This window comes from Pseudochaenichthys georgianus, chromosome 22, assembly GCF_902827115.2.
Source record: "Pseudochaenichthys georgianus chromosome 22, fPseGeo1.2, whole genome shotgun sequence".
NCBI lineage: Eukaryota > Metazoa > Chordata > Actinopteri > Perciformes > Channichthyidae > Pseudochaenichthys > Pseudochaenichthys georgianus.
Genome location: NC_047524.1, coordinates 16,416,505 through 16,442,455, shown reverse-complemented (window position 1 = coordinate 16,442,455; position 25,951 = coordinate 16,416,505). Strand labels below are relative to the sequence as shown.

Below are 25,951 nucleotides of genomic sequence, written 5' to 3'. Positions count from 1 at the left end.
CTCAGCAGTGCTGAATAATTGTTGGACTGCTCTCACGTTGCACGAACTCATGTGGAATAGATTCAGCCCCCTCAGAAAGCACTAGATTCCCAATCCCCCCCCCCCCCTCTCTCTCTCTCTCTCTCTCTCTCTCTCTCTCTCTCTCTGTTTCCTTTTCTCAGCCCATTTTGGTTGTTTGTGAACTAAGTACAAATGGGTGTTTTATTTCATGAATGAATTGCTGGCTCTGTTTTTACCTCCTGGTTTATTTTGCCCTGCAGCCTCTTCAAACTGGTCTCCCAGTCTGATGTGGAGGAGATAAGGCAATATCACAATGGACTGAGAATATTAGTGTGCTGTTAATGTTAGTTAAAACACAATTATCAACCTTTGTAAAATGTGTAGTAAAATGGTATTTTCCTCACACATTTCTGTAGGAGTTCCACTATGTTGCAGCTCAGTTATGTATTCCAGTCCAAACTCAAAGAACCTGAGGCTACTGCTAAAAATCCATAGGAGTCAGGACCACAGAGCTTAACTTCTCCTATTTGCTATCATGCAGAACATGCAGAACATGGACACAGTGCCCTGAACAATGCACACAAATGCATTCAAAACACAAACACACACTAAAAAAATCAGCTCAATACTAAAGGGTGCTTCAAGTGTGTGATCCCCATGAGTTTCCAATATCCAGTCCCAGTAGGATAGTTGAAAGGGAAGTACATATTTTATTTATGTTATACATATTCTGTATAAATTAGAATATAACTTTCTGTGCCAAAAATCAGCTTTTGTCTTGTCATCAGCTTTTAAAATTCTCAAAAGATCCTACCCTGGCTTTATTTTCTGCTGTTATTCCACATCTTGGCTGATTCATGTGTGCTGTAATAGAGCAGTTAATGAGACAGTGTTATGGAGGCGGGGTAAACGGCTGTCTCATGTTACAATATCTTGTTAACTTTATGATGGACTCCAGCCAAAGTTATGGACCATAGATGCTAGACAGAGAATGGTCTTGTTTAAGTGACCTTGGAGATATTTAGTGAATACATGTATTTTATTATTCCCTAATTAGAATTGTTTAAGCAGTATGAAGGTGCATTCAATGACCTACTACAGGAATGCAGAATAGACTCTTGCACTCTGTGAACTGGGTGAACTAAATCTGCACAATTATTACAAATCATACAAAACAAACCATGTTCTGTGAAGTCATTATAGATTGTGTGATGTACATGCAATCTGGTCTTTTTTCGAGATTCTAACAATATTAATATTGAACAAGTTAAAGTTGTTAATGCGAAATTACTTTGTAAAGGTGAATTTGGTGAAAATGAATGTATAGGTGAATGTGTGGGAATGAGCTTTCAGGCAAGTAATGTTGACAATATGATTCAAATATACTTTTTTATTTTATAATTCAGAGTACAAAGACAACTATACAACCTCTGCTTACTTTGGTGTCATTCACCACCTTATTAAATAATTAACATTTTGAACCATAACCACAATAAAATAAGAAGTCCAAGAAAACCTAGTGAGAAGACTGTAGAAAAATAGACATCACATCAGAGCTTTACCCTTTACTGTTGATGACAATGCTGTCTGCTTCTTCAGCTCCTTACCCTTACACATATTTCCAGGTGCTCTGTGCAGAGTGCCAGTGAGATGCTGAGGTCGTAGGTCAAATCATTACTGTGAGTAGCTGCATGCTCTCTAAAGAGCACATCTGTCTCCTCCAATCAGGGTCCTCCGGGGTGCAGTACAGTTACTGCTAGCTCTACAGCGTTATTCAGCATTGTTGTTGCCGGGACAGACGTCCTGTTAAAGAGGTGATGTTAGTTAGATGATAGTTTCACACAGATTAGGAGGAAGCAGTTACACCTGCTCTGATTTTAAACTCCTCACTTTACCCTAACTATGTGATGTCAATGGCGACAAACTTTAGGTTATTATAGTTTATTTATGAGTTGAAAATTAAACATCATAACGATTTTACCAAATACCTTAATAGTGATAATGTCTTAATACTATATACTGCATATTGGCCCTTCTGGAAGATATTCACTGTATTGATTTTCAATGTGGATATGATGATCAATTATTCATGTTATTTTCAGAAAGATCTGATGGAAAAATATGTAGAGATGAAATGTCTACTCATTGATGAGTACGGATACTCATCGTTTCTGCACAATACTATGTTTATTAGGGCTGGTACTTTTTATAATTGTATTGAATAGATTATACATTTAAGAGTTTCATTTATCTTAATGTATTAATCATTTAGCCTATTAATGCTTCAGCTTTATGACAACATGTTCAGCCAAGTGCATAAATACAGCCCTTTTCCATCTCTCTTCCTCTCCGTCCCGTTGACTGTGGAATAAAGCAGAGCAAACCATCATCTATTGTTTACTTTCATTGCAGGTTTGATATAGCGTTAAGCCTGTGATGCATGGGCAGGTGTTTCAGATAGAGTTTAAATGGGCGGCAGGATTAAAAACATTTTGTAGAATCCTTGAAAATATCCTGAATTGTATTGCTATTCAGAAACATGCTAATCCTCTGCCTCTTTTTAATCCACTGCAGACAGAAATCCTACAAAGGAAACTCGTGCCGGGTAATGTGAATGAAAGTTGTAACAGGAACTCACAATATCACGATGGTCTATCACAATTCCTGCCTGTTTTTAATAGAAGAATAGTGTTTTGCTCACGTTGATGAAGGGAAACATTTATGCTAGAGTGGGTAGAGGTGTGTCTCATGCTCGTCTAAAAAAATATCTGATTTTGTGGCTGCCTCGTATCTTCATGAAAACAGGCTGTTTAATTGCTGCAGTAGTTAGCCAGTTTTGTACTTCAACACTTGGCAGATGGAAGACAGCCGAATCAAACAGCCGTTGCATACATCAAACAGGAGAACCTCGGCGATGCACTGCAGGCCAAGTCATTAGTGATGGCGTTTAGCAAGCTCTTCAGCTGACAGAAATGTAAATGAAACATAAATCTGGTTGTAGCTGGCTCAGACTGAACTGGATTTCCAAAGCTGTAACATGGACATACTATACACATTAAAGGTGGTAGGATGTGAGACCTAAGTGAAGTCCTGCTGAGTGTTTTGGCCTGAGATTGACTCCATAGCATGTTGGACATTTTAGCGTCCATGTTGTTTCACAAAGACTAGCTGCGCGCTACGTGCCTTTGCCAAAGCACTTTTACCTTCTGCGCCTGTCTACATCTCAAAGTGTTCCAATCATTTTTTCTCTCTTCCTCTGAAAATCTATTTATAGCTGCTTTGCTCTGATTATATAATACGTGGTAAAATAAGAAGCAAATCGTGCCAGGTTCAACAAAGAAGGTGGGTAAGCGGAGGTGATGAGAGATAACAGGGTCATGACGGGTCAAAGATCAGACATATCACATCTCAGCCACCTCAGATTCAGACATTACACTGACAAAGCTTTGTTCAACAAAACAGACGAGGTGCCAGACAGAAAGATTCAGCCTGTGAAGGTGGGAGGAAAAGCACTCGGAAAGAGAGGCGAGTCTAGGTGTATAGTATAGAAGTGAAAGTGGAAGAAGGCCTTTAGTTGAGGATGCCCGACCCGAGAAGCCTCATCCAGCCTGCTGCCTGAACGCAAGCCAGGATTAGACATTCTGGAGAGTAGTTGGCAAACTGGGCATCCTGATTATAATGGAGGGAGCTCCGTGTGTTGCAGGACGACATACATAGGCTGGGACAAGAGAAGAGGAAGAATTGCCCAGTGAATCACTCTGGCCTGCCTGGGACGTGAGTGGCGGCCGCTGAAAGGATGGGCGGAGCAGGAGAGGGAGTGACAGCTTTATACAGTGGGCTGTTGCTCAGCTGTAGAGTGGGAATGCTTGTGGGTGGGGGAGGTATGAGTGGAGTGGGGAGATTATGTAACAGTGTTACAAACATATGCCTGGTGATGCGAGGAAACCCCACATGAATTAGAAAAAGGTTACATGGACAGATAGTTGTTCAAGGGACACTGAACAAATATATAAAGACAAATATAGAGAGAAATGAAATTCACATGTTCACCACCACTGCTTTTTATACTTTACGAACACCCTGGAGGCACGTAGGAAGCCAGGCCGTGTATTTGAGCATGATTGAGTTAATTGGTCACATCGTCAAGCTGCCCCTCTGCTTCCATGTTCAGAGCCATCACAGACTTAATGTGTTCATCTCATCCCAGTGGTTTATGCTGGGAGGGTGAATGCATTGTCACACACCAACACACACACAGTCACGCAAAATGGCAATACTAACCAGATGTTTTCTCCCCCTTTTCTCTCTCCGTGCAGTTTAGCACTGCATCCGGAGCGTGTGTTGGTGGCCACAGGACAGGTGGGCAAGGAGCCTTATATCTGTGTATGGGACTCCTACACCGTGCAGACCGTGTCCATCCTCAAAGATGTGCACTCACACGGCATCGCCTGCCTGGCCTTTGACCTCGAGGGACAGGTACAGTGGTGAAACAATGACACCTATTTTCAAATAGTATCTACTGAAATGTACGGTTACGTAGTCTTGTTTGAATTGCCGCCCAATTTAAAAACATCTTCTTCGAGGCACTGGTTCGTAGAAAAAGAGTGTCAACAGAAATGTTCGTTTTGAGAGGCACAGTAGCAGCAATCAAAACTCCTCCATAGAGCTGCAGGCTGGCTTTTACAGCTCACCCGACGGGCTGAGTTACTGAATGACACATCTGTGATCACTCCAGCAGTATTGGCTGCACAGCTGCACACAGACATGCTCTACTTGGTAGATTTGACAGGAAAACAGTCAGCTGCAATGCGTGGTGTTAAGGTGATAAAAGCTTTAGCACATGGTAAGCCTTTAAATACTCTTGTGAACAGAAACAGCCCGCACATGGACAGTGGGAACCTTCTTGTGTTTCCTTTTGAGCAAGGACCCTGCACACCACCAGTCAATACTTACACACTGCAGCCTCAACCCAATGTTGAAGTGGACTATGAAAATCGATACCGTACGGAAGCAGTTCTAGGTTTTTATCTTTCCACGTCTTACCCTTCCTCCCGTGGGAGTTCTCAGAGTAATACCTCCTGTATGTTGCAGTAAGAGACCGGGAGATGACCCCGTGCTATTTTCCTGCTCGGGTAAAGAGCTGGGGATTTAGATGGAAAGTGACAGTATTTAAAGGCAGAGGAAGCTTCACCGCTTCTCAGTTTAGCGGCTCTATTTACTTTCCAGTGCTCCCCTTCCTGAATGAGAGGAAGTCAGAGCTGAACTCAAGATAATCCAGAATAATGCCTGGTGCCATTACTCTGCCCGTCAATTAAAGCAATATCAACATATACACTGATGTTTGAGACATCTCTACTATGTACTTTAGTCAGAGCTGCAGTTTTCCAGCCTGTTAATACAAATTTAACTCATGACCTTTTTGTTTTACTTTATTCCTATATGGAGTATAATATGCTGTGGTTGCTCATGTTACAATGCCTGCACACAGTAGTGCATACAATAATCTCTCAGCACTACAAGGTGCTGGCATCTCAGTTGTCATATTTTATTAATGCCAACTCTTCTAAGTGGGATATATTAGCAAGACTAAGAATCTATAGCCATGCTAGCAGCTCTGCAAAGTTAAGCTAAATGCTAACATCAACATGCTATGCTCCTCACCATGACAATGCTAACAAGTTTATGTAAAGCAGATCTATTGTATACCATGTTCCATATGTTAATGTTGCACTAAACAAAAGACTAGATGAGACTGATGGGAAAGGGATTCGTTTTGAAGATTATTGGTCATAAACCAAATGAATAGGTACCATTTATACCTCATGGCGGTGATGGGGAAAATGTCAGGGGAACACCAGAGTCATTAAGATTCATTTGAATGGGACCATCAAGGCCTGTACAAACATTCAAGGCATTCCCTCTAACAGTTATTGGGATATTTCAGGCTGAACCGATTGGCGTCCAATGGCAGTAAGACATGCCTAGAGCCACATCGATAAAATGATTACTTGAGTGTTTTAGTTACAGAGTTACTTTTAAACCCCCCGATCCAATATAAGGTAAGAAATGCCTCAACGCAGACCTGTTATCACAGTCAAACACCTATTTAGCAGTGGATAAGGAGGACATCTTTTATCATGTAAAGCAAGTAGAGAAGGATTTCCATAAAAGCTGCTCTTCTCTCTTCTGCTCTGCTGCTGCCTACTCACTCAGCTATAGGAGGCTCCTCCAGCAAAAAGCACTCAAATGTGCTCAGTGGAAGCGCCAGGGGGCTGGACAACTGTTCTGCTCTGGAGCCCTCACACTGTAGCCTGTCATGCCGCAGTGCTAGCTCAGTTTGTTATGCAGTTATTAGTGCAACAGAGCAGAGTCGGTTCAATCTGTGATGTTTTTTTCTTTCTTTTTGCTCTCTTTGCAGTGTCTGGTGTCCGTGGGTTTGGACTCCAAAAACACAATCTGTGTGTGGGACTGGAGGAAAGGAAAAGTTTTGGCAGCCGCTCCCGGTCATACAGACAGGGTAAACACTTTTCTGTCTTGTCTGTCTCTGTCACAAGCTCGGTATCGACCGATTAAATTAGCTATAAACGCTGGATGGAGCGCGTGCCCAAAGGGGACATAAACAAGTTAGGCCTGTTTGATTATGGGCTTTCCGGAGCCCGTCTGAGAGGGCGCACGGCTAATGAAAAGGAATTTAAAAAAGATGAAATACGGGCAGCTGTTCTTTTCTCATTCAGCCCACACACCATTATAACTCAGCCTGTGCAAGCATACACACGCAACACTTTCTTTTCACTTTTACTGGGTTTTTTTTTGTTCCTTTTCCATCTCTTTTGAAATCTGATCTCAAGATTTCTGATTACATTTGAGAAACATGTAACTAGATGAAATTCACATTGAAGAGTTATTTTCAAACGATCATCATTTTGCATAATGACATGCTTGATAACGTGTTTTGGTTGTCGTGTAATAATCATTGTCTGTTTTTTTACCCGCAGATATTCGACATATCATGGGATTTATACCAGCCGAGCAAGCTTGTAAGCTGTGGTGTCAAACATATCAAGGTACAGCTACTTCCTGGTCATTCTACGCCCTGTCGATTACCGCTGCCTCTTGAGATGTCTTGCGGCTCATTTGCATAATATTTGAAAACAGATTATGATTTTTAGTAAGTCTAAAGAATCCATTGGCTCCATGCCCCCTTCTTCCCTGGCTTGCATGCTTTATCGCCATGACCATATCAAAGTCTTAAAATAGATGTATGCAAATTCATTTTATATTAGAGTTCATGGTTATTAGGGTCTTAACATAAGTAGGACGGCCAATGACTCTCACACTCTTCCCTCAAATGTGTAGTAATCTGCAGTGCACAGAGGAAACATGTTTCCCTTTATGGAGGAACTATGACTCTGCGACTCATCTCCCCTTTTTAGCTCTCCTCGTTCAGCTTTGTGGAAAACACTCAACTGTGCAAACTGTACCTGGGCTCTCTTCGTTTTCGGGCCTATCTCTATTACTTATTTTCCACAGAAGAGTGTCGCTCATGCAGGGTGTGTTTGCCAACCCTGGCCTTGGGATAGGTACTAGTGTTCCTTGAGTGGTATGACCATTAGGAAGTTACAAGGACTCCAAAGCCACAGATGAAGCTTATTTTCAAAATGTCAGAATAAAATGTAAAATGTGACCACTGGCCCCGGGAGGCTGAACATCGCAGCATGCGATGCAGTCGGGAGGTTTAGCCTACTGTTCCTATTTCCCTGTGGGATAACATGTCACCGATGACTCCCTCAACTCAATCCAGCTTGACCTGCCTCCTCTCGTAGTAATTCCCCCCTGAACTCTTCCCCCACCGCCGTGGCACAGAAACCTCCTCCGGCCACTGCACCACCCCCCCCCCTCCCACACTGAATCCTCCGGTCTTCCCCCCCCTCCTCCTCTTTCCCTCCCTTCTGGTTTGCTGATGCCAAGGCAATCCAGCAATTGTCCCACATAATTCCCCAGCCTTCGCCCTGCGGACCATGGGACATCTGCTACCCGGTCCTGTGCTCGCTCAGCGATTATAGCACTCAGAGCATCCAGGAGATTTAGTCCCAGTAATCCACTCACTAGTGGGCGCAGAGGAAAACACAACCTCTTGTGACGAGGGCCAAGGCTGCTGGCCACGCTCTCCTACATGCAGCTTCTCCCAGCTAATTATACAGTGTGTTGTGTTTTTATTCATTTAGGACATGTCAGACCGTAGCATGGCATCTGCAGCCCACACACACAGAAGCACCACACTTAGCAATCATCTGCCCCCAGCCTAAATGGTTGCTGATTAAAAAAGGACTGTATCACTGCGTGTTTAGCCCAATGTCTCCAGTCCTTTTGGCTTGTGACCCCTTTAATCAAATAGTTATCTTTTCACCACCACTTTAAATTTTTAACTTTATTTCTAAAGACGCAAAGTGGGTGAACACATAAAAAGAGAAACTGAATATTGTACACCAGAAATGTTTTAATTAATATCCTAATAATCTCTAGATCCCTCAGATTGGGAACTATTGTTGTAGCCCATTTACTACAAATGCTGTAATTTACAGTAACATCACAGCATCATCAACCATATCTGTAAATACTTGTGTGTGTTTTTGTATTGTATGTTTGAGAGGTGAGCTTGAGTTTGACACCATGGGGATGAATTACCACAGCTTTTAAGAAAATCAGCATTCAGCAGTTTCTTTGCAGTGAACTGCCAAAGAGTTGACCTCTGTTAGCGTAGCATTTAGCACTAGTCTGACGTCCTTCAGGGTCACTGTGGTCTGACAGGGGGGATATTATGAGCAAGATGAAAGGGTGAGGGGTGACGCAGAAGCTGATGAGATTCACCCCTCTTTGCATTCAACTAATTTAAAAGGTTGATGAGCCTTGAAGTGATTGTGAAGGTAACTCATGATGACTTACTGGGTCATGAGGAGAGGCTTCTATACCAGAGGTTTTTTTTGGAGGATTTAAAAAAAAAAAAGTGATTTAGAGAAAACAAGCAGGTCCTGATTCCATATACAAATTGCAGTTTCATTTTCCAGCACAATTTTACGGTGCTCTCCTTCTCCCTCTGTGCTTTTCTTTGCTGCTCCTGTCCTCACCGTAAACCCCCTCAGCATCACGACTCCTTAGTAATTCAGCAGCGAAGGGATTAGCCCCGCCCGTGCCATGCTGCTTTATCAGTTGAAGGCAGGGAGGGCTGTGCAGTCACGCTGCATCCATCCCTGCTTCCTTTGCAACAGGCTGGGACACAACAAAAAACTCCCACCCCCATCTCAGCCAACCCCCAGCACTTGACACACTTTCACCTGCGCATACACCTTCCCAGATTACTCGCACACGCACACCCTTGATCTTTGCTATTAACCTTCAGGCTCGACCCCTCACATGCAAATGCTCACTTAAGGCTTGGTCAGGAGCTCAGGATTAAGAAAGACCTGTCCTGTTGAGGTGCTACAAGCTTCAGATGGGTGATTGCAGGGCTGTATCTGCGGCTGCGATGGCTGCCTGTGATAATCGATCCCTCCTGTTGGCACACAGCAGCCCTATCAGTCAGGAGGATAGTTGTTAGTGAGGGTGTGACAGGCTGTCACTGTGGAGAAGCTCATGTATTCATCGTGTGACTAGCCAGACTTATTGCGTTTGTAAAGGCACAATACCACCTACAATTTCTGTCTTTTCTGAGCAGTATTGGAAAAACTAGATTTCAGATTTCATTCTTCTTCAGGTAAACCAGAGAAGAAGCCATTCTGACATGTTCCTGCTGCTTGCCTGGGATAAATGTGTCTTTTAACGTGCAGACAGCCGTGTCTCGGCATTCAAGACACCCTCCTCGAGCTTTCTCCCTGTGATCTCATCTCCATGCAGACAGAGCGTCTCTCTTTCACTCTCTCCTCCCCTGTTTGATAGATTGAGCCCCCAGAGGAGGCCATACATGCATCGCAATGACCTTGTTCATAAATAATGAGCCCACGCGTCTGTGTGCGTCTATGTCTGTGAATGCTGATCAGGTGGTTACAGCACTGACCCCCAGCAACAGTTTCCAGTATCGCGTACAGAGGAGGGGGGAACATTGCAGTGTGACCTTGCTTTCTTCCAAGGTGTACGTGTTTGTGATATTAATGGAGTTGCTCTGTGTGTGGCTGTCAAACCATAAATAACTGGATGTTTTTTACTTTGTTGAATCAAAATGTTCCATAATTCTTGCAGCACAGGATTACAAGGGGGGATTATTAGCCACACTACTCTTTTTCTGTTTGCAGTTTTGGAGCTTATGCGGTAATGCTCTCACGCCCAAACGTGGTGTGTTCGGCAAAACGGGGGATCTCCAAACCATCCTCTGCCTCGCCTGCGCCAAGGACGAGGTCACATATTCAGGTGCCTTGAATGGCGACATCTACGTGTGGAAAGGGATAAACCTGATGAGGACAGTGCAAGGAGCTCATGGGGTGAGTTGGCTGTGTGTTCCTGCTGTGTGGCACCGCGTGGTTTTGCACCCTGCTGCACCAGATACAAAAGACTCACAGTAAATCTAGTCAACTTAAACAGGGTCGGAGCCATGCACGCTGGCTACGTTTGATTCTACTCAGTAGAAAAGGATCAGCCTTTTGCCACGCAGGATTAAATGATATCTATGGGATCAACAGCTGGGTGAGGGGATGGGTGGATGGGGGAGGGGATAATAACTACAGTACATGTGCATGCATGGCTGCTTGTTGTACCACCAAATGTCTCACTGAAGGCTTTACAAGGTGCATTGTCATGTATACAGAAACTGTTAGCTCAAGGAGGTCATCAGTGGAGCTCTTCAGTAATAAATAAAGAAATATGACACCTCCCGTTTACCTAGTTCTGTTTTATCTTGAGGCCACAGTTTTCAAACAAATGCCTGGCTGAGCCGCAGCAATATGTGGTGTGTTGCTGGGGCCTGTTCTGTCATTGCTCATTTGTTGTGCAGATCCTCACTGACAGCCTGTCATTTCCTCCAGTCAGGGATTTTCAGCATGAATGTCTGTGAGGAGGGCTTCGCCACCGGGGGCCGAGACGGCTGCGTCCGGCTGTGGGATCTCAACTTCAAACCAATTACTGTCATTGATCTCAGGGAAACAGACCAAGGATATAAAGGTAAAGACAAACCGCCTCCTCCTTCCTTTGATACTGAAACGTTGCAGGCCAAACTGTGGTCTCCTGAAGCAACGGAAGAACTGTCTAAATCCAACAAAAGAAAAACACCCTTTCTGTTCTCTTTACTAACCCCCTCTTTCTTCTTTTCTATTTTCTCCATCTCTTGTATTTATAATCTTGGACCTAACAGTAGCTAGAGGTGAAAATAGCCGAGGTGGGTAATGTGACTGCAGATGGAGTATATGACCATGTCAGTCTGTTTGTAGCCGTCTGCACATTGCTGTTCCTCTTGTTGTCAGTAAGTCAGAGCTCTGCTGCAGTTTGACGCCGTATACAGATGTCATGTTCACATTATGTATACAGCACATGCTTCCTTCATCCTGTCCTTGCTGTATTACCCAGCGTCACAGTTTGCAGATTGGCTTGACAACATGTGCTGTCATTATAATTTCTGTTAAAACCTCGGCCCTGGGTTGTCTGCAGATGGCTATATGCACCTCCTGTCTTTATTATCCCCGTCGCGTCTCTTATAATGACTTTTTAAGCGTCGTCAAATGTATGCATGCTTTTTCAAGGTTTTTTCCCGTGATTTTGAAGTCTAGTTTTGTGTTTCTGGTAGGGCTGTCTGTGCGCAGCGTGTGCTGGCGGGGAGATCACATCCTGGTGGGCACGCAGGACAGCGAGATCTTCGAGGTGGTGGTCCACGACCGCACCAAGCCCTTCCTCATCATGCAGGGTCACTGTGAGGGGGAGCTGTGGGCTCTCGCCGTCCACCCCACCAAGCCTTTGGCCATGACAGGAAGTGATGATCGCTCAGTCAGGTGAGGAGCCGCTCACGTTACGATTCTATTACTTGTATTGTAACCAGTAGAATGTTTTTTATGATAGCCCTGGTTATAAAATGACAAAACAAATGTGTTTCTTTCCGTTCTCGCTTTGGTTTCCTTCCTCAACACCCCCCACACACTCTATCCATTAGTCTATTTTTTTTATTTTTGTACACTTTGCTTCAATTTATGGTGACAGACTTTCTCTCCACCTTCCTACACTCGCATTTAGAGTGTCAATCCTTTGCCAAAAAATGAAACCAAACACACAATAAACAATGTCAAACATTTTCAATAGATTTCAATGTAATGATGTTATCTCAAATTCTTCCTGCCAAATGAATCCTGTAGGTAAAATCTGATACAGCCCTAAATCAGCATATTTAGTTTTATATTTACCTAATCATAATTATAGCAACGTTTAGCTGTTCTAAAATGCTATAATAGCGGTGCACCAATTAATTTAGTTTAGTTTTTTCACCTCTTTCCTCACTAAAGTCTACAATAATAGTTGCAGTTGTAGCTGTCAGTATACAGTCCAAAGACACAGGGCAGACCTCATTGCTGTGGCTGTTTGACTCTGTAATCCCATCACTGCTCTGCCTCTTCATTTGTCCGACTTCTCTGTGTCCAAAGGATATGGAGCCTTATAGATCACGCGCTGATTGCTCGCTGTAACATGGAGGAGCCGATCCGCTGTGCCGCCGTGAGCACTGATGGCATTCACCTGGCACTGGGAATGAAGGATGGCTCCTTCACCGTTCTGCGAGTCAGGTGGGTACACAATTCCAAATGGAAAATCCTCTGTGAATGGCCACTATGATGAAGAGCTTCGTCATTTTGTACTCATTTTAGCTCCTAATTTAAGCTACATGTTTTTCTGCTGTCCCCTGCAGAGATATGACAGAGGTGGTCCACATCAAGGACAGGAAGGAAGCCATACATGAGTTGAAGTATTCTCCCGACGGGGGCCACTTGGCTGTTGGCTCTAACGATAATTCAGTGGACATCTATGGCGTGGTGCAGAGGTACAAGAAAGTGGGCGAGTGCATCGGATCCAACAGCTTCATTACACACATGGATTGGTCCACAGACAGCAAGTTTTTGCAGATAAATGATGGCAGCGGCAAGAGGCTCTTCTACAGAATGCCAAGTAAGTCCAGGTTCCCAAGTTATATCAATATAAATCAATTTCTCTGTATAACACTTACAATCGAAAACCGAGAAACAGTTGCTTTGATATGATACTGTAGCCGAGCTCCTTTGTGAGATAAAGTTTCTTTGTCTTCTTCTGTTGAGGTGGGAAGGAGGTGACCAACCGGGAGGAGCTGAAGCTGGTTCAGTGGGCCTCGTGGACGTGTGTGTTGGGCCCTGAGGTCAATGGAATATGGCCCAAGTACTCGGATATCAATGACATTAACTCTGTGGACGCCAACTTTAACAATCAAGTCTTAGTAACAGCTGACGACTATGGATTGGTCAAACTTTTACGATATCCATGTGTAAAAAAAGGTAACGTTTGAAATGATGGCATGAATTCCGCTTTTATCATCTGTTGTGTTACTGAAATGTTTCCTCTTCATTTTAGGTGCAAAATTTAAAAAGTATTTAGGTCATTCAGCTCACATAACAAACGCCAGATGGTCACATGACTACCAGTGGGTCATAACTATTGGTGGGGCCGATCACTCGGTGTTCCAGTGGAAGTTTGTTCCAGAGAGGAAGTCTAAAGAGGCTGTGCATATAGCGCCACAAGGTAAGAGGAAACCCCCCGAAATAAGTTTTACCCAATAAAAGGATTTACATTTTACATTATAATTGCTTTAATTAGCAATATTAGTTCCATTTTCATGAAGCTGTGTGTGGAGACCACTGAGTTGCATTAAAGTTATTGTTTATTTCACAAAATCAGAAGCTCCTGCCAAAAACATTATCAAATTAGTCTGAGTGGAGATAGAAAGTTGGAAGACTCAATCTTCCCCTCAAGTACTGCAGTGTGCAAGCCTTTTAAAGGTATTGCTTTGTGGATAGAAAGAAACTACACCTGTTGAAAAATCTGCTTTTGGTGTGCATATTATTTGTAAACAAGAGCAAATGTCATAAGATGTCTTGTATCTGTTTAAACATAAGACTATTTAATCAGTATTGTGGAATGAATATGCATTTTAAGGAGTAATATGTAAAGGTAGATTCCAATATCAGAGGTTTTATGAATGTAACTGTCTGTTACATAACACTGCTCCCACTAGCCTCCTGAACTTGATGTGCTAAACCACCAGAGAGTAATGTATGAGACTGTTCCTTTCCTTAAGATGGCTCCTGAACCACCAGTGTTATGAATCTGTGCAAAGAGAGAGCCATCCCATTAATTAGGACAGATCCAATAAAAGTGAACAAAGCTTGGAAAGTATAATTGCATTGTCATTCCCAAGTCAAATGTTTGTTCCAGAGACAGAGCACAGCTGTGCTTTCTGAATTTAAAGCACATACTTACCACCTTTCTTTTTAATTTTCCTAATGGATCTTGTGAGTAGTCGCCCTCAGCTGCCAGTTCTGCTTATTGCCTTGTCTTGGCACGGCTGTACTTTGCTGTATCAGCATTTTTCTAAATGTGTCTTGAGCGATGTCACTGTAAAGCACGGCTGCCTGATAAATAGCAGATGTCACAGGATTATTACACAATTGACCCTCACTTCAACTGAAACAGGATGAAGTATTTGTCACTTTCCGGCAGTGGGATTTTTGTCTTATTTAAAGGCAAGATAACTCTTTACTTGCAAGGTGTGATGCAGCCTTGTTTCTGCCCACAGAGAGCTTGGCAGACTCTAACAGTGAAGAGTCGGACTCTGATCAGTCAGACGTACCTGAGATGGACTCAGAAATCGAGCAAGAGACCCAGCTCACGTATCGACGACAGGTTTGTATTCACATCAGATATGTTCACCTTTTAAAACATGTCTCTGCAAAATCAACAGCGAAGGGACACATTTTTCTACATGTGAACAGATTTATAAAGAAGATCTACCTCAGCTCAAAGAGCAGTGCAAAGAGAAGCATCGAGCGACGGCCATGAAGAAGAGAGAGCGCGCACCGGGGAGCGGGGTGAAGCTGCACTTCATTCATGGGTAGGCTTACCTCTGTAGAATCATAAAAGAGAAACTAGAAAGGTAGATATTGTGAGATGAATTTCAATTAGGTTAGCTTTTTAAAATTGGACATCTCACTTTGTAATGAATCCTTTCATAAAGTCCTTTTTCTCCCTTTTTTACCTTTGCAGCTACAGGGGTTATGATTGCAGGAGCAACCTGTTCTACACCCAGACCGGGGAGATAGTCTACCATGTAGCTGCCATTGGGGTTGTGTACAACAGACAGCAGAATACCCAACGTTTCTACATGGGCCATGACGATGACATCCTGTGTCTGGCTATCCACCCTCTGAAGGACTTTGTAGCAACAGGCCAGGTAGCTACCAGCTCTCCTAACAGCAAATATTCAACGTTTTTGTATTAGTTAAGTTCATGGCTCCACAGAGATGAGCATAAAGGCATATAAGACTGAACATGCTCTTGTATAAATCAGTTGAATCAAGAGGATTGCGTTCATACTTTGGATATTCTTGTCTTTTCAGGTCGGCAGAGATTCGGCCATCCACATATGGGACACAGAAACGTTAAAACCCATGTCTGTGTTGAGGGGTTTCCACCAGCTCGGAGTGTGTGCTTTGGACTTTTCTGGTAAGTCAGCACTGTTTTTTTAGACTGTCTCTTATCCAGGCCGATTCAACGTAACATGTTTTACCAATACTCCACACATCCTAGCTTTCACAGAGGAACACAATATCTTATTTTCCTCATTAAAGAAACGGGAACATTCACAAGACACACACTTGACAATGAAAACCCTATTTCTGCTGTCTGTTAGTCTTGGCAGTCTGACTGCATCAAGGTAGAGCTGTTCATCTCGCTTCCCTTAATTGGCACCAGACAGAGGCAGTGAGATGTTGGTGTCGGTGAATCACCTGCTGTATATCAAACCTTCTTGGCTGCTTTTATGTTGCTAACAAGGGCCAAACATCACTGAACCAAAGCAGGAGCTGGCTCTGTCCGTGCTGGACTTAATAGTTGTGTGTGTCCCTCCACAGCGGATGGCAAACGGCTGGCCTCGGTGGGCCTGGACGAAAATCACACCATTGTGCTGTGGGACTGGAGGAAGGGGGAGAAGCTGTCTGCCATGCGGTAAGTACAGTTATAGAAGAGTGTTTACACGGCTGCAGGTTTGCCTTTTTATCAGCACACAGCCCCACGTCTCAAAAGCTTTGACAATCCTTCCTTTCAACACTAACGATCGTTTCAGCGCTCTTAGCTTAAATATGGACATTTATGGATGAGAGTTAAATTGGAGCCACTTTGCTGTGCAGAGCTGGCGGCGTGATTGATGGAGCAGAGGAAAAATGGGGGATTCGTTACGAGGCGGCTCCACTGCAACACTTAACCCTGAATGGCTGGAGTAGGAGTTTGCCTCAGGGCCCAATCTGCAGATCCATAGTTAAAGAGAATCACTTTTAATCTTCAATGGGCTCATATTGGCGAGTTGGCTGCTTGTTAACAGATTGTATTAAGCTATGAAAACATATTAAGTAATGCAAGTTTTTTTCTATAGATGAACCGGGTTTCTGACATTACAAAATAATATCGTAAATCAAATGGGTTTAAGAAATAAAAACGTAGTACATACATGCTACCAGTTTTATTTCTGAAACAAACTTGAGTATAAAACCTTAAAATAAACCAACTTCACAGCAGGTACTATTATATGACCTGAACCAGCAGACGTATCATACTGGCAAACATCTGCTTCCCAAAATACATTTTCTTTTGCTTTGTTGCTTGTTCCACTTGATGTTCATATTTAGTATCTACTCCGTTCCCCTGGCTGGTTTGGAGCCGTGCGTTGCGGTTGCTCTCCTGCGTATTGTGTGCCAGGCTCAGGAACAGCATGGAGCTGCACTAATCTCCTCTGCAGACCCTGGTGGGCAGTGCAGTGAGGCGGGCAGAGGGAAATGGGGCCTGAAAGAGCCTTGCTTGTGCACCGCCTCTGTAGTCTTCAGCTGGGAGAGGGGGAGTGGGTGCTAGAGGGAGATGAGCACAAAGGGCAGCAATTAGAGAACTTAAAGTGTCAGGTGTTGTCCATCGCATTAAAAGGACCAGCCACTTATCCTCACTGTTCATATTGTGCGATGCAATAAAAGGGCAAAAGACATAACGTGTATCTCTCATTCTAGTGCGTTTGTAATGGTTACTAAGAAGCCGTGACAGAAATGTGACCTTAAAATGTGAGTGTGTTTTTACGTCAAAACTAATCCCGTCTTGTGCCACAGTCAGTTACGTTATCTATTTTCTCTCAAGGTGAGAGAAAGATGTATAACATACAATGTGATTATAAACAGAAATTTACAAAGGAATACAAATGAAAAACAATTAAATAAAAGTAAATAAAATATTTTAGTCCTGTCTAAATAATAGCTTGATATACGTACTGTGGCTGCCATGATTTCCGATTTTCATTAAAGGTGGGGTAGGTAATTTTGGAGAAACCAGCTCGAGTGCTCTAGAATTTGAAAATACACAGCCGGAATAAATCTGCCACTTCCTTACAAAGCCCCTCCTCCAACACACACGAACGCGCACATGACCAATGAGGGCACGAGATAAGTTTGTGCCCAGATGTAAGGCTGACACGCAGGTAGGCCATCCAGTTATTTTAGCCGGGCCGGCTAAAATAATTGGTCGTGTTTTTTACAGTACTACGGCTTCCACAGATGATTTTTTTTTAATGGATTTTTTGTCAAAGCACTTAAGATATTCATTGCTATCGGGATGTTAAGAGCATTCCATGGAATATAAAAAAAAAGTGTATCTCGAGCCGGTTTCTCAAATTTACCTACCCCACCTTTAAACATTATCATGGCCAGAATATTTCACTGTAACATAAAGTCTGTAGCCATTAATAACGTATATTATATATTGTATATCGTATCACAATACATATCATGTGTTCTCATTCATAACACTCCGTTCGATGTCTCACTATGGGATGTGCCTCATCGCGGAGCAAACAGAAGCATCAATCTCATTACGCCAATCCTGATTGGCTGGTGATCTTGACGTCAGCGTCAGGGAATTCACCCCCTATAAGTAGCTTGCGCCACGACGCATGCGTCATTCAAACACCCCTTCTCGCTTCAGAGCACATCTCTATAGTAGCCGGACAAGCTTAACGGTACGTCCACACAGCAGCTTTTCAAAAATCTTGAAAATCTTGGAGCTGGGTTGAACATTGCTCAACTTTTGAATCCTGGAAATCTTCGCTTCGCTCCCCCACAATGCAGTTCGGTGAAAAGCGAGGCAAAGTGACTTCATCCCCATTCAAAGTCAATGGGCAGAGAAGCGTTGGAAGCGGTGGAAGATTTGTCTAAAGCTGCTGTGTGGACGTACCGTAACGGTCCACAGACTGAACCCAAATATCCATTTCGGTCGACGGGCGCTCGCCGGCTACCCTTCTCTTCCCCGGAAAGTAAGGTAGGTCGGATTTTTTCAAGCTAGCAACACACCTGTTGCTAGCTCGCTCCCTCACTATCGACACCACGGTAGCGAGGAAGTTTTTTCTTTTCTCTTCCCCACGGAGGAGGAAAGGATTAAAGGAGCATACTGTCACACCAGTCAGTATTCTCCAGGAATAAAAGACCCACACCGTCCTTTTCTCCAGATTAAGGACAGGGTGGTAACACTTTTTTCTCCCAACTTACCTGTTGAGAGCGGGCCCTCTCCACGCCACGAGGCGAACAAGATGGACGCCTCTCTCCCTCACACCAGAGGAGTCAGGGACTCGGTGGCTCGACTCTGCGGCTGCGGGTTGAAGATCTCGGGGCACAGAGACACACCAGGTCTGCTCGTCCTGCCTCGGGCTGGAACACGGCGGACATTGTGTCCGCTTCATCGTGAAGAGCCTCCGCCGACGGCTAGCACGACAAGCTAGCCTGTCGGAGCAGGACCCCCCCATGTCCACTGACCTGCCGGCCGGCAGTCAAGACGCGGGGGCGTCCGCCGCAGAGAGTGAACCCCTCTCCGTGTCGGTCTGGGGCTCATTCTCTGCGATGGCTGCAGAACCGGAATCCCACGCCCAGGCAGGCCGGGACCCGGTGATGGCAAGACACGCGGGAACGGGACCCCACGCTATACCGAGCTGGGGCTCCCGGTTAGACCTCACCATGGTCTCACCCGCGGAGGATGTCCTCAAGCTGGACTACGATGAGGACGAAGAGGACGCCTTGGCGTTCCTCCTGTCCGAGTCGGATGAACATGAAGAGGACATCTTCATGTCATCGGCTCAGGCTGCAAAGCCTGGAGCGAGGGCTGCTCTCCCGGGCGATAGCACACCAGCTTCGCCCTGTCTGAGCATGGACCTGCAGGCCGTGTGTAAATGCGTCGCAGCCAGACTCGACATCCCGTGGCCTGAAATGGCCAAGGAGACCGCCAGGTCCCGCTACGAAGGGAAACATTTTCCCCAAGCAGCGCGGACGAAGAGGCAACTCCTTCCGGTCTTCCCGGAGATGTTGGATGAGGTGTCGGTCTCGTGGAGAGACCGGCCCTTCAGCAACAAGGTCCCAATCCAGGGTGCCTCCTCCCTAGACTGTGACGGAATGGAGAAGCTCGGCCTGCTCCGCATACCGCCCATGGAACCGCTGGTAGCGGCCCACCTCCTACCGAGGATGGGCCCGTCACCAAGCAGGAACCCCACGCTGCCAGCAAAGTCGGACAGATTTCAGTCGACAATGACTAAACGGTCCTACAAAGCCGCAGCGTTGTCCGCCAGGGCCCTGAATATGTCCTTGCTGCTAACCGCTTACCAAGCGGAGCTCTGCGAGGACCTGTCGGGTAACCCGGGGGCAGCCACTCTGGACGAGATGGCAGTGGTCACGGACATTTGTCTCCGTGTACAACGCTGCGCCGTCCAGGCCACGGGCAAGGCAATGGGGATCATGGTGGTGCAGGAAAGAGCGAGATGGCTCAACCTCACCACTCTCCCAGACCGGGAAAGGGAGGATGTGCTGGATATGCCCATCGTTCCCGAGGGAATTTGCGAAGGAGGTGTGAGTCGAAAAAGAAGGAGGACGAGGCACTCCACCTCTGCCTCCCTCGAAGGGTCCAGCCGCTGCCTTCGCAGCAGCAGTCCTTCGCCCAAGCTGCCTCCAACCCTGCTCGGTTTAAAACACCGAAGACGCAGAGGTCGCAGCCCGCCCCGAGTCCCCAGCCCAGGCTGGAGACGAGGGCGAGCTGGCCTAAGAAAATCTCCGGTTCCGGCTGCAGCTCAGGCGCAGCCAACCCAGAATTTCGGCCAGCAGTCGAGGAAGAAGAAGCGAACGGCGTGATAGCCCCTCCTTCTCCCCTCTGTGACAGAGCTGGAAGTCCACGGTTCCCCAGCTCTAAATGTGTTCCCGCCGCCTCGAGAGATGCCTCAACACCATCCTCAAGTCCACACAAACACGTCACACATTTGTTGATTGTTCTGTCATAAATTTGCCGCTGACGCATCCAGGCTTCAGGCCGAGGGCGCAGCTCCAAAAAATGAAAAGAAAAACAATAAAACCAATAAACAGCCCGTCAACTGTTCCCCTTCTGAGAGCAGCTACGGCATCTCTCAAAAGGCGGATTACAGGCGGGTCTGTGAAGGCACCACCGCCACGCGCATGCGCAGTGCCGGCTGGCGCTTTAAGGGCACCACCGTTACGCGCATGCGCAGTGCCGGCTGGGATTGTGAAGGCACCACCGTCACGCGCATGCGCAGTGCCGGCTGGGATTGTGAAGGCACCACCGTCATGCGCATGCGCAGTGTCGGTGGGGATTGTCGAAAAGGGGCACCACTGTGTTCAGACACTAGAGGGCCCCATAACACAACAAATAGTGACTCAGAGGGGAAGAGACGTGACATCTCCACTGGCTCTAAGGAGCATGCAGTGGAAGATGCTCACATCATCTGCTTGGGTTTTCAAGACAGTAACACGGGGCTACAGACTCCAATTCGCTGTCACCCCCTCTCGCTTCTCGGGCATTCTGCATTCGCAGGCCCGAGGAGAGTCAGCCCATATTCTGGAGAGAGAGATTCTCTCACTCCTAGAAAAGAGGGCTATATCTATTGTACCCGCCGAGCAGAGTCAGGGCGGCTTCTATTCCAAGTACTTCCTCGTTCCCAAACGGGGAGGGAACGGAATTCGGCCAATACTTGATTTGAGGGCTCTGAACAAATATCTTAAAAGATATAAGTTCAGAATGCTCACTCACACATCTCTGCTGCGGCTCGTGCGACAAGACGACTGGTTTACATCAGTCGACCTGAAAGATGCGTATTTTCACATCCCAGTATATTACCCACACAGGAAATATCTGAGATTCGCATTTCAGGGGATCTGTTATGAATACAGAGTACTTCCCTTCGGTCTGTCTCTCAGTCCAAGGGTGTTTTTACGATGTACGGAAGCCGCGATAGCCCCGTTAAGACAACAGGGTATTCGCCTGGCGACCTACCTGGACGACTGACTGCTTCTCGCACAGTCGGAGCAGGAGGCTATTACGCAGACAAATGTCCTCGTAAAGCACCTGCTCAACCTGGGTTTCATAATAAACACAGAGAAGAGCATATTGTGCCCCGCGCAGACTATACTCTTCCTGGGTTTACGCCTGAACTCGGTGCCCTTTTCAGCTCGCTTGTTAGCGGAAAGAGTGAAAGCTTTCAGAGCTTGTCTCGCTCTTTTCCAGCTGCGCAAACATGTTCTCTTCAGATCATGCCTGCGGTTGCTGGGGCTCATGGCGTCAGCCATCCTGGTCGTACGACTGGGACGCTTACACATGAGGGAGTTTCAGCGCTGGGTGGCCGCCCTAAAACTAAACCCAGCGCACCATGGCGCGCGGAGAGTGATGGTTACTGTGAAATGCGTAATGGCACTGCGCCACTGGCTGCACCCGACTTTTCTAGTACGGGATGTGCTTATGGGTGCTGTCCTTTCACGGAAAATGGTCACCACGGACGCATGTCTGACAGGTTGGGGAGGTATTTATGAAGGTCGCCCGGTGAGGGGTCTCTGGAGCAGAGACCTCCAGCGGGCGCACATAAATTACCTGGAGCTTTTAGCGGTGTTTCTCACCCTAAAACTCTTTCTGCCTTTCCTCAGGGGACATCACGTCCTCGACAGACAATACGACCACAATATCGTATATTAACTGCCAAGGGGGTTTGCGTTCTCTCCAGTTACACACACTGGCGCGCAAACTGATCCTATGGAGCGGTAGACGTCTCCTCTCTCTGAGAGCGACGCACGTACCGGGAGTGATGAACCTCGGGGCAGATCTACTGTCCAGAGGTGCACCACTTTATGCAGACAGGACTCTACATCCAAGGATTGTGAGCCAGCTGTGGGTGTGTTACGGCAGAGCCGCGGTGGATCTGTTCGTATCGAAAGACAACGCTCAGTGTCAGCTGTTCTTTTCGATGCGCGATCTAAATGCACCGTTACGGCCCGTCCACACAGCGGCGTGCGTTGACGCTTCCCCATTCACTTTGAATGGGGTGACGTCACTTTTAGCCGAAATGCATCGTGGGAAGCGACTTGGAGCGTAGTTGGCGTGGCTCGCTGCAAAAGTTGAGCAATGTTCAACTTTTGACGCCTCGGCGAGGCGTCAGCCAATCGAATCATATGCCAGTACAAGCTCTAGCCAATCAAACCGCTGCTTGTGTGTCAGGGGCGGGAGATTCATGTGATTGGTTGTTGGTCGAGTTTCAGACACGCCCGCCGGCAAGCGTCAGCGCACGCCGCTGTGTGGACGGGCCGTTAGGCGTGGATGCACTCGCGCACGATTGGCCCCCGGGCCTTCTGTACACGTTCCCACCCCTGGCTCTGATACCCCCGACTCTGGCCAGAGTGAGAGAGCAACGCCACACACTTATCCTGATAGCTCCGCACTGGCCAGCTATGTACTGGCTAGCGGAGATATATCAGCTGCTGTGCGGGCAGCCATGGCAGCTCCCACTACGCAGGGACATACTGTCCCAAGCGGGGGGGGCGATCTTTCACCCACACCCAGAGCGCTTGGCTCTATGGGCCTGGCCCGTGAGTGGTACAATCTGAATACAGTGTGACATGAAGCTGACCCTGGCAGCTGCCAAGCGACCAATGGCACTCATGCGCTATCTGTACAGTCTTCATGCCCCAGGGCAAACAGAGTGTGGTTGAAGCCCAACCCTGCCTTTATCTTAAGGCGGTTGGTTCAGGTACCACATTTGACATTGAGGCATCCTCCCCGCCACTGTATTCCTCCGAGGAACAGAGGCCGGATTTGCCGTGTCCAGCCCGTGCTTTACGCACGTACAGGGACCGATCAAGGGTGCTTCGTCATAATGACCAACCCCTTGTGTCCTGGGCTAACCCTTATAAGGGCAAGCCTGTTACTAAGCAACGGCTCTCCCACTGGTTTGTGGAAGCAATTGCTTTGGGGCCTATACGAGTCAGAGTTTGCAGGCACCCTCGGGTCCGCGAGCTTTTTCGACTCAGGGTCTGGCTGCATCCTGGGCTCTGTCCAGGATGTCTCCCATCCAAGACATTGGTGCAGCGACGAGCTGGTCCTCGCCGCTCACTTTTGTCCGCCTCTTAACAGGCTGGACGTTCTGCTCCCAGTGTGACTCAAGCAGTGCTGGGCACCTGGTTGAGTCAGAGCTCTATCTGTTAAGTTCTGGTTGGTTTGGTGATTTTCGAGGTAAGCTCGTCTGACAATACGGGAGCTACAATTTCCCATAGTGAGACATCGAACGGAGTGTTATGAATGAGAACTATAGGTTACTTACGTAACCCCAGGTCTCAGAGTAACATGAAGTGAGATGTCTCACCAGACGGCCCTCCTTGCTATGGTGAAGCGAGAAGAGGTGCTTATTTTGAATGACGCATGCGTCGTGGCGCAAGCTACTTATAGGGGGTGAATTCCCTGACGCTGACGTCAAGATCACCAGCCAATCAGGATTGGCGTAATGAGATTGATGCTTCTGTTTGCTCCGCGATGAGGCGCATCCCATAGTGAGACATCTCACCTCATGTTACTCTTAGACTGGGGTTACGTAAGTAACCTATAGTTTTTATTTGGCCATGTCACCCATACCTCACACTATTATACAAGCTCTCTGTGAGAATCTCACAGAGAGCTTGTATAATAGTGTGAGGATGGATTCATTGTGCCTTTTGACGCATTGTTATACTCCAACTATGCAACTTAGTTTTGTTCAGACATTCAGATACAGAGAGTGAGGCATATTTCCACATTGCTGTGCCGTGATTAAAAGCCTCAGTGCACTCTGTCCTTGAGTTGTTGCTTACAGTCACAGTGAATTCATTATTTTTATATTTCCACTTTTCATTCCAACTATGGGTAAAAAATTATGAAAGTAAATGCTGTTTCTCTCAAGACCAAGGTTTAATAATAGATAAAAACATCTTGAGTGTATGTGAAGAAATGTACACATCTAATGCTTTTTCTCCATGCATACTTTTCAGGGGAAGCAAGGACAAGATATTCGTTGTCAAAATAAATCCCTACCTTCCTGACAAGCTTATCACAGCGGGTGTGAAGCATATAAAGTTTTGGCATAAGGCTGGTAAGACCCCTGAGCTTTCTTTTTGTTGACGAGCCGAGGCTCTAACAAGAGGATCTCTGGCTTAGCGGTGACACATCTTACTGAGAGTTGAATGTCTGTTTCTCTTTCAGGTGGTGGTCTAATTGGGCGCAAGGGGAACATGGGGAAGACGGAGACTATGATGTGCGCTGTGTACGGCTGGTCGGAGGAGATGGTGTTTTCAGGCACCTGCACCGGGGACATTTGCATCTGGAGAGACATGTTCCTCATGAAGACTGTCAAGGCTCATGATGGCCCGGTTTTCAGTGTGCACGCTCTAGAAAAGGTACCGCGGGGAAATAATCAATTATGAACCTAGAGTAGAAGTGTATTTTTCTGTCTGTTACTTGTTTTTGTATAGTTTTTATATAGCATTTGACATTTTCAATTGGAAGGCTTTTCTCGCTAATGTAAATGTGAATATTTTATAGGGATTTGTGACTGGAGGAAAGGATGGTATAGTTGCTCTGTGGGACGACACATTCGAGAGATGCCTCAAGACTTATGCCATCAAGCGATCCGTCCTAGCTCCAGGCTCTAAAGGTAAAAAAGTTCATCCGGTTCTCAGTTGTCCTTGGATCATTATTTCTTGTTATAGAAATGCAACCATCCCAATGCAAATCCATTTAAAACAGTCAATGCTTTTAGCCGACATGAAGATTGCCTCCTGGTTCAAGCTAAGGTCTCTATGATTCATCCACTCTACAGGGTTGCTCTTGGAGGACAACCCCTCCATACGTGCCATATCTCTGGGCCACGGCCACATCCTGGTGGGGACCAAGAACGGAGAGATCCTGGAGGTGGACAAGAGTGGCCCCATCACGCTGCTGGTACAGGTAAGATACCGCTAAAAATAACCCCAAAACCTGTCACCTGTGTTGAAGATGCACTAAAGTTTCTTTTCTTTTTTATTGCAATGACCTGGCAGAAGCAGTGTGCTACTTCTTTCGTGATGTGTTCAAGAGTACTCTCACTATGGAATACTTAACTTTATTGTCTTAACTTTCAATCTCAGTTGATTTTAAGACACCCCATTTACTCGTGGTAAGAGAAAATGTGGTTGAAAAATACAGGCCCAGTTTACTGGGGGCAGAAAACGTTAGTCGTTTTAATAAAGAAGTTGGGCAGTAATTGTAGAGTTTTCCATCATTATGTGAGCAACTGTCACACAGATAGTCGATGGTTACCTGGCTGAGGAGTTGGAGATGTGCAGCCTATATATATATATGACATATTTCAAACTGATTAACTGTCAAGAAATAC

At 45.9% G+C, this 25,951-nt stretch overlaps 1 protein-coding gene across 1 annotated transcript in view; it reads left to right on the top strand.

Moving 5' to 3' along the window:
- eml5 (EMAP like 5) overlaps window positions 1-25,951 on the top strand; it is a 41,473-nt gene that overhangs the window by 1,858 nt on the left and 13,664 nt on the right. The window contains exons 2-20 of the mRNA XM_034110962.2: window positions 4,317-4,476; window positions 6,419-6,517; window positions 6,996-7,064; window positions 10,287-10,472; window positions 11,013-11,148; window positions 11,768-11,969; window positions 12,612-12,749; window positions 12,872-13,128; window positions 13,275-13,487; window positions 13,564-13,731; window positions 14,786-14,892; window positions 14,982-15,100; window positions 15,253-15,439; window positions 15,606-15,711; window positions 16,119-16,212; window positions 24,570-24,670; window positions 24,781-24,974; window positions 25,120-25,231; window positions 25,397-25,524. Of these exons, the coding sequence (XP_033966853.1) occupies window positions 4,317-4,476; window positions 6,419-6,517; window positions 6,996-7,064; window positions 10,287-10,472; window positions 11,013-11,148; window positions 11,768-11,969; window positions 12,612-12,749; window positions 12,872-13,128; window positions 13,275-13,487; window positions 13,564-13,731; window positions 14,786-14,892; window positions 14,982-15,100; window positions 15,253-15,439; window positions 15,606-15,711; window positions 16,119-16,212; window positions 24,570-24,670; window positions 24,781-24,974; window positions 25,120-25,231; window positions 25,397-25,524 (2,776 nt within the window). The remainder of the gene's footprint in view (window positions 1-4,316; window positions 4,477-6,418; window positions 6,518-6,995; window positions 7,065-10,286; window positions 10,473-11,012; window positions 11,149-11,767; window positions 11,970-12,611; window positions 12,750-12,871; window positions 13,129-13,274; window positions 13,488-13,563; window positions 13,732-14,785; window positions 14,893-14,981; window positions 15,101-15,252; window positions 15,440-15,605; window positions 15,712-16,118; window positions 16,213-24,569; window positions 24,671-24,780; window positions 24,975-25,119; window positions 25,232-25,396; window positions 25,525-25,951) is intronic.